Source organism: Suricata suricatta, chromosome 3 (assembly GCF_006229205.1).
Source record: "Suricata suricatta isolate VVHF042 chromosome 3, meerkat_22Aug2017_6uvM2_HiC, whole genome shotgun sequence".
Classification (NCBI taxonomy): Eukaryota; Metazoa; Chordata; class Mammalia; order Carnivora; family Herpestidae; genus Suricata; species Suricata suricatta.
The window spans coordinates 26,749,727-26,758,831 of record NC_043702.1 but is presented as its reverse complement, the minus strand read 5'-3'; the positions used below and the strand labels follow the sequence as shown (position 1 = coordinate 26,758,831).

Sequence of the window (9,105 nt, the reverse complement as noted above, 5' to 3'; positions counted from 1 at the left end):
TCAATTCTTCTTAAGCACTACTAACTGCTTGTTTTTCTTGAAGCTAGATCATTCTGAAAGTTTCCTGTTAGACCTATGAGTGCAGACATATGGTTTCTGTCCTTCTCTGCCTGACTTACTTCGCTCAGCATGACACCCTCAAGGTCCATCCACTTTCCTACAAAGGGCCATATGTCATTCCCTCTCATTGCCATGTAGTACTCCATCGTGAATATATACCACATTCATTCTTTTTTAAATTTTAATTTATTTTTATCAAATTTTTATTTAAATTCTAGTTGGTTTACATATAATGTAATACTGGCTTCAGGAGAATTTAGTGATTCATCGCTTACATATGACACCCAGTGCTCAGCACAGGTGCCCTCCTTAAAATCCATCCCCCATCTCCCATCCCCGCCCACCTCCCCTCCGTCAAACCCTAGTTTGTTCTCTGTTGTTAAGAGTCTCTTATGGTTTGTTTCTCTCACTCTTTTTATTCCACCCTTTCCATGTGTTCATCTTTTTTTTTTTTTAATTCCGCAGATGAGTGAACTCATATGGTCTTTGTCTTTCTCTGACTTATTTTGCTTGACATCATACAGTCTGGCTCTTACATGTTGCAAATGGCAAGATTTCATTCTTTTTGATGGTTTGAGTAACATTCCGTGTGATATACATATATGTAATGGTGGGTCATAGGGTTGTTCTGGTTTTAACTTTTTGAGGAGCCTCCACACTATAGGAACTAGAACGCACCAGTCTGCATTCCCATGAGCAGTGTGAGAGGGTTCCCTTTTCCACATCCTTGTCAACACCTGTTGTTTCCTGTGTTGTTAATTTTAGCCGTTCTCAGGATTCCAATCTTTTATAATGTATTCTGCAGATATAAGTAAGCATTTTATATAAGGATGCTTACAATTTGTAGGAGAATGTTTGCAAGGACGTTTGCTGAAGCCTTCTGTCTAGTTGGAGCTCATTGAATAACCCAGGTAGAGCCCATGATTATTTTCAAACATTGAAAAGCAAGTGGTGTTCTATGTAGAATCCTCTCATTTTACAAAATCACCTGTGTATCTATATGTGGGTGTTTTTGTGTGTACATGCGTGTGAGCTAGCCAGAAGAATGAACGTTTTCAACCCCATAGTCAAAGCGATCACTTTGCGAGGTGGGGTGTGGCCTCAGAGGAGGTGAGGCTTTCTGTACTTCATGAATTTCTTCCCTTCTCTCTGTGCTCTTTGGTTTTCAACAGAGAGATGTTGCCTCTGTAATGATCAAGCACAGGTATAAAGTACAGGTGAGTAAGTACCCAAGAATTTAGATTTCTCCGATTGATGTTATATCCAGCCATCAGTTCAGACTCTTTTTTTAATGTTTATCTATTTTGAGAGCGAGCGAGCGAGAGAGAGAGAGAGAGAGTGCATGTCTGCACACAAGCACGAGCAAAGGAGGGACAGAGAGAGAACGGGAGAGTCCTAGGCAGGCTCCATGCTTCAGTGCAGACCTGCCACGGGCCCACTCTCCTGAGTCTGGGATCGTGACCTGAGATGAAATCAAGAGCTGGATGCTCAACCGACTGCGCCACCCAGTGCCCCAGTTCAGACTGTATCGTGTGGACTATTTAGTCAACTGTTTACTTCCAGAATGATTTAATGCACTTTTGTAAGTAATAAAGAGTATTTAAGAAAACAAGCTAGATGTCTGTATTTCTAAGTTAACTAGGTTTTTGCATCGTTTAGTCTCAAAAATGAACTGCTCTTCTTCCTTATATTTAGTTTCTGGTAGTTTTCAGCATTCCCTGGAACCCTTCAGTGATGACCAGAGGCTTCATGAGTTAAGAGGAATGTGGTGGGTAGTAGAAGCCTGCGTTGGGGTAGGAGTGTGGAGCCCCTCGGGGGTGCTCACCCGGTCCTTGTCTTCCAGGTGGACTGTCTGAACCCTGTGAACCACCAGAGACTGTGTGTGCTCTTCAGCAGCTCCTCTGCCCAGTCCAGCAACGCCCCCAGCGCCTGCGTCAGCCCTTGGTAGGATTTGCCTCTTGCACTATTGCACTGTATTTAAGAACAGGATTCGAGCAACTTAAAAACAATAAATCAGGATCTGTTTTTAGGTTGTATTGAACTGATAGAGCTTTTAAACTTGTGAATTAAATGTGAAATTTGTATTGGTTCATGAGAAGTAAATGAGAGGAACCTTGAGTAAGAGTGAAAGGGATGTGAGGGATGGAAGAGATGTTTGTACTTCTAAGAGTGAGAATGTTGATACATAGGAGCTATTTTTTTTTAAGAATATTTTTTTATCTTTAAGTAATCTCTACACCCAGCACAGGGCTTGAACTCACAACCCTGGAGATCAGGAGTCACACACTCTACTGACTGAACCAGCCAAGTGTTCCCGTAAAAGCTACTTTTAAGCAGTTTGATGATAATGTACCATTTAGGCAAGGTTTCCATGAGGCATCATTTTCATAGAAGTGGTTAGTCTTTTGCCTTATTAATGGGTTTTACCCTAAAAATTAATTCTGAATAGATTGATAGAAAAACATTTTATAATGTCATGAATTATTTGTTTCAAATGATATGATAGTCACAAAAGGCTAGTTACTACATAGTTTACTTTTATTTTATTTATTTATTTATTTTACATTTATTTATTTTTGAGAGACAGAGAGAGACAGATCATGAGCAGGGGAGGGGCAGAGAAAGAGGGACACACAGAATCGGAAGCAGGCTCCAGGCTCTGTGCAGCCAGCACAGAGCCCGATGCAGGACTTGAACCCACGAACAAGACCTGAGCTGAACAAGACCTGAGCTGAAGTCAGACGCTCAACTGACTGAGCCACCCAGGCGCCCTTTATCTTTAGATTTAAAAGTACTGTAGAATATAGCTGCTTGTTTGTGGAGCACCGTTTCTGTGACAGAATGTGTTCCACATTTAATTTTGGTCTCCACAACCACTTATTTCCTCCAGTGAGATGAGGGATCCTTCTGGTGTCCGTATAGCTCTAGCAGACTGACTTGGGGCTGGGAACCCCACAGGAATTTTCTCTGGGGGCTTACGGACTCCTTAGGTCAGGGCTTGAATAAGGTTTGGGTTACAACGGGGCTGTAACCAAACTGTCATATTTGTGGGCATTTAGAAGTTAGGCATAACATCAGGGATTGGCTCTCCCCGAAGAATCTGCGCTGCTGGCCTTGTTGTTGAGTAAAGGTGAGAGGACCAGAGAGCAAGAGACAGCAGTCCTGTTTTCTGGGGATGGAGCAGAGGGCTTTGCGAAGACTTTTGTGTCTGCCTGGCTCACATCCAGTTTACTCATTTAATATTATTGTTTATACATCCTGATGCAGTTTGATAAGATGCTAAGGGACGGGGTGGATAAGGAGCTGGTCCAAACCAGTTTATCAGGTGAGGTCAGACCTGTTCTAGAAGAACAACAGAGTATTACCTACTCTAATACTACATTCTAGGCACATCTAACAAGTCATCAGTTTGTAGTCTCATGAAGCATTTTTGCTGTGTGGCAGTTCTTATGATACGTTCCTAAGAAAGGTTGTCTTCTTCTAGGATTGTAACAATGGAATTTTATGGAAAGAATGATCTTACATTAGGAATCTTTTTAGAGAGGTACTGTTTCAGGTAAGAACAAATTTCCTCCTTGTTTCATGTATGCTTTTCAGATGCCCAGGATTTCCACCCAAAACGTGAACGTGAGTTGGAGTAGCGTGTGGTCTTCACTGTGATACCACACGTCAGTAAACCGCACAGAGAAGTAACTGATTTCACCTTCACCCCCAAGATATCTTATCCAGGTCATTCCTCAGGCTTGGTCTAATCACTCTGCCATCCCTAAGACTTTATTTTAGGATGTTTATCTTTAGAGTGATTGAAATGAGAGGCAGGAGAAGCATGAGAACAGCTAGACCTAGGTTTAAGTCCTAGTGATGTCACCTGCCACTTACATGATAAAGAGCAAGCAGTTTTTACCAGCTCCCTTTACAGGGAGTAACCAGCTCCAGATGTGTCATGGACTTGACTAGGTAAAAAAAATGAGTTGATGTTGTAAAAATACTAAGCAAATTACAAGGTGCTCAATACCTAGAAACTATCACTGAGCTGTAGCTGAAGACAGGATGCTCAGCTGGAGGCTCTGAGTGGTGTGAGTGGTCCCCGCGCAGATGGTCCCCCCAGCACTATGCGTGGTCCCCACGCGGATGAGATGGTCCCCCTGGCAGTGTGAGTGGTCCCCGCGCTGATGGTCCCCCCAGCGGTGTGAGTGGTCCCCGCGCAGATGGTCCCCCCGGCACTATGCGTGGTCCCCACGCGATTGAGATGGTCCCCCTGGCAGTGTGAGTGGTCCCCACGCAGATGAGATGGTCCCCCCGGCAGTGTGAGTGGTCCCCGTGGGGATGGTCCCCCCGGCGGTGTGAGTGGTCCCCATGGGGATGGTCCCCCCCCCCCGTGTGAGTGGTCCCCACGGGGATGGTCCCCCCCGGCGGTGTGAGTGGTCCCGCGGATGGTCTGGCAGTGGCATGACTCCAAAGAGGATACTGCTCTTTCTGGAGTCGGGGTCTGATTAGCTGGTATCATTCTGCATTGTTCCCTGGTTTCACTGTTAATGTGAGGACTTTATTTTTGTCAAAGGCCTTCTTATCAGTGTCCTAGCATGTTCTGTGATACCCCCATGGTGCATCATATTCGGCGCTTCGTCCATGGCCAAGGCTGTGTGCAGATAATCCTGAAGGAGTTGGATTCTCCAGTACCTGGATATCAACATACAATTCTTACCTATTCCTGGTGCAGAATCTGCAAACAGGTAATCGTGCCCTGGTACTATAAATTTCATATGTTATTTCTTTCTTTATTTGCATAGCTGTGTTTGGAGCAGGTGGTCTAGGTCATTTTGGTTTGTTACTTGTAACTGGGCTTTTATCTTCCAGTGCTATGTATTCCATTTAGTGTTTATTGAAGGTTCCGTTTGAGAATTTATCAGTCATTATTACAAAATATAAATACCTTGTTCAGTAAAATTATGGAGATTATATTTTGATACTTTTCAATTATGCTTATTTATTCAGCACTTATTCAGCACCACCTGTGTGCCAGGGACTGTTAATGGGCGTGGCGTGGCTCCTGTCCTCTAGGGGAGGAGGAAGACTGGAAACACAGTAATTACAGTATGCCAGGGTGTTTGTGTCTACTGGAGTCTCTATCAACACTTCTATCTTTAGAGATATGGCTGAGTGCATGTTTAAATTGATTTCTACTAATTTTCACGTGCCATGTGAAAAGGACCATTTTTAAGAACAGGACCATGTGTTTTATTTCTTCTTGTTTAACCTTGGAGGACAGCTATCCTTTCAATATTTACTTTTTATCCAAATTATTTGCAGCCAGCATATGCCAACCTTAACCTCATTGGCTTATTTTGGAGTGTGCTTTTGAAAGGCACATATGAGAATTACAGGTGAAACAATAGTGTGCCCGATGTCAGTATCAGTGGTTGAAGAAGGCAAAATCAGAGTCTGTTCCTTCTGCAGTAGCAAACCTGTAACCGTGAAATCATTTCTTGCAATGATTTGTCTTAGCTTTGATACTCGTTCTCAGGATCGAGTATGGTTCCTGTCAGACAAGACAGCCAGTAATACTTTGCTGAGGGATATGTGAACTTCTACAGTCTGAGCAGTGAATCAAATGAATAACTTAAATTAGATTTTTATATCTTACATGCTTTATTGTATATACTTTCTTTTAAAACAAACTTCTGCCTTTGGGGTTATGTTAGAAAGGAAAAGGTAAACAGTTTTGTTACACAAAAATGAAAAATTTCCACATGCCACAAGAATTATAATGTGACCAAACAGTAATACACTTAATGTTAGATTCCTGTGAGGCATGATAATAAAAAAGGGCAAAGCTGTGACAAGACAGTTTCATACAAATGGCTGGGAGACGTATGCATATACATTTGACTTGTTAGCAGAGAAGTGTAAAAAAAACCAGTGACGTGTGGTATTATTTTGTTTTGTTTTCAAGAAGTCACATTTCAAAGATTTGTACGTCCCTGAGATTGGCACACAGGTGGGGAGATTAGTTCTCTCAGCCGCTGCTGGAGGCTGTGGGGGTTTGCGCACTGGTTTTAGAAGACAGCGTGGCAGCACGTCTCCAAGCTCGCATAGAGTTTCGTGCCGTTTGACCTGCCAGTTCCCGCTTTTCTTACTTTATTACACGGAAATAATTATGGGTGTAAGTGTATATACACACACACACACACACACACACACAAGGTAGTTCGTCAGAGCATCATCAGAATAAAGAAAATCTCGTAATGTCTTATATGTACCTCAATAGGGATTGAGTTATTGTGTCCATATAATGGGATATTCTATGGCCATTAAAATCAAGTTGTATAAGACTTTTTATGTGGGAAAATATTTGTGATACGTCGTTAAGTAAAAATAATTCAAGGTTTTGAAACTAATTACCGGAAAGACTTTTTATTTACAAGTATGCTGGCTGGTTACCTTCTGTGGATTGTTTATGTATATCTGTATGTATACCGTACATATGTATAAATATATGTACATTCACAGGAAGTAAAAATACTAATATATGGATAGTGGTGGGGTCACCAATGAGACTGCATCCCCAGCTATCCCTAACTCTACCCACTTGTAAACATTTCTTTTTTCAGTTTTCTGTGGTCAGAATGTATTAGATTTGCACTGGAAAAGAAAAAATATTTTTTAAAAAAGAGATTCTCAGTATGTGATTACGTACCAAATGATTTATATGAATTTCAGGTAACACCAGTTGTTGCTCTTTCCAACGAGTCCTGGTCCATGTCATTTGCAAAATACCTTGAACTTAGGTTTTATGGGCTCCAGTACACGCGCAGAGCCAATGCTGAACCATGTGGTCACTCCATCCACCATGATTATCACCAGTATTTCTCCTATAATCAGATGGTGGCATCTTTCAGGTAAGAAAGTAACTTTATACATAGTCACCTAGTCCATAGAAGGCTTTGTAACATTTCTTCTATAACCAGATTGAATTAATTTGTGATGTGTGTTGTTCCCCACCCCCACCCTTGTCAATGCAGAGAGTCATACTCTGTGCTAAGAGCTTTCAGTGTGGTCATTTTATTTAATCTTTATTTTAAGAAATAGGTATTATTATTATTATTATTACCCTCACTTAAAAAATTTTTTTTTAATGGTTTTTATTTATTTCTGAGAGAGAGAGAGAGAGAGAGAGAGAGTGCGAGCAGGGGAGGGTCAGAGAGAGAGGGAGACACAGAATCCGAAGCAGGCTCCAGGCTCTGAGCTGGCTGTCAGCACAGAGCCCAGTGCAGGGGCCCGAACCCACGAACCGTGAGATCATGACCTGAGCTGAAGCCGGACGCTTAACCGACTGAGCCGCCCGTCTCCCCCTCCCCTCACTTTTGAGCTTACAGGTCACTTAGAGAGCTAGGAGGGGCTGAAGCCACAATATGAACTAGTAGATCTGCTGCTGTCCATGTTAATCTTAACCACTGTTTTGCATGTAAGCATTGTCAGAATTTTTGCTAAGATGTTAACTAGCATAAGGTTAATTGGATAGTCCAGATAGAGCTAAAATCACTAGTTTAAAGAATGGGTACACTGTGTTTGTAAATGATCTGAGAAAGCCTTCAGGCTTTGCCTTCAAAATGTATCCAGAATCTGAACACCTCTTACCATCTCCGCCTCTCTCACTGTGGACTGAGCCTCTGTTGGCTTTCACTAGATTATTGCAGTGGCCTCAGCCGGTTTCCCTTAGGCCTTGCCCCTTGCAGTCTGATCTCAATAGTAATCAGAGTGATTTCCTTAAATGAATATCTGCTTAGGCTGTTCCTCTGCTGTGGACCCTTCTGGGTGTCTGTCTCAGTGAGAGTGAAAGCCGGAGCCCGTTCCTACTCTGCTCATGCCCTGGCTGCTCGGTACCTCCTCTGTGTTCTCCCTCCTCCTCCTGTCCCCTCACTGCAGCTCAGTCATCTCAGGGAGGATCCTGCCTGAGCCTGGAGCTTGCCCTTCCCTCTTTGAACCCGCCCACTCCCCAGAGACCTGCCTGCTTTTGCCTTACTTCCTGGGGCTTTGTTCACACTGTACCCGCCCTGCTTCCTCAGAGGAGCACTGTTTTCCTTTCTTACTTTAAGTTGCTCTGTAGCACTTACCATCTGATACAATGTATACTTTAAGTAATTGTCTTGTTTATTCCTGAGTCTCCTTATTTCCTAATCATGATTTTGGTCCTTGTTTATTGCTGTGTCCTCAACACCTAAAATAACATCTGGCACAATACAGGCCTTCAGGAAATACTTACAATTAGAGCTTATTTCCTTTGGGAGCAAGAGCTTTGACCATGAGCCTGCTGTGTAGGTAGGTTATAGCATTTATTGGACAACATAAACTCTTGGGTGGAAAGGCTCACGAGGGACCGTAAGAGTAGAGACTTGTGAGGAATCCTCAGGAGCTGGGATGCTGACTTGCTTCTAACCTAACTAGAAAGGGGTCCCTCTTGTTTGTAAAGGCTTATACCCCAGTCACTGTTATTTCTGAGCACATGATGTAGTCCCAGGTGACAAATGATCACATCACAGCACAATGAAGAAATAAGACAAAATCCCTTTTAGAGTTGGGGAGGGTATTTATAATGGTTGGAGTTGTCTTCAGTGTTTTTATAATTGTTTTAATAAAAAATGCTATTTTACAGAAACTTTCTCTTATGCCTCATAGGATTTATGATTACCTTTCCTCAAGATATTGCAATATTTTTTTTACTTTTCTACTATTACTTGTATTTTTTTCTCTCAGTTATTCGCCCATTCGCCTTCTTGAAGTATGTGTTCCACTCCCCAAGATATTCATTAAACGTCAGGCCCCATTAAAAGTGTCCCTTCTTCAGGATCTGAAGGACTTCTTTCAGAAGTAAGTTTTAATTTCTTTGATGGTCTTTTTTAAAAGATTTTTTAAAAATCTTAAATATTTTAAAATGTAAGGTTTGTTCATGTGGCTGTTTTTGAAAACATAAATATTTTTCTAAGTATATGTTGCATATGCCTGATAAACAAATCAAACCGTCTTAGGCATGACTTAAAATTTTGA

The 9,105-nt window shown here is 42.0% G+C and overlaps 1 protein-coding gene across 1 annotated transcript in view; it reads left to right on the top strand.

Annotated features, from left to right (window-relative positions):
* PIKFYVE (phosphoinositide kinase, FYVE-type zinc finger containing) overlaps positions 1 to 9,105 on the top strand; it is a 77,600-nt gene that overhangs the window by 46,371 nt on the left and 22,124 nt on the right. Inside the window, 5 exon segments of the mRNA XM_029933952.1 lie at positions 1,904 to 2,004; positions 3,545 to 3,616; positions 4,622 to 4,793; positions 6,781 to 6,959; positions 8,815 to 8,995. Coding sequence (XP_029789812.1) covers positions 1,904 to 2,004; positions 3,545 to 3,616; positions 4,622 to 4,793; positions 6,781 to 6,959; positions 8,815 to 8,995 — 705 coding nt within the window.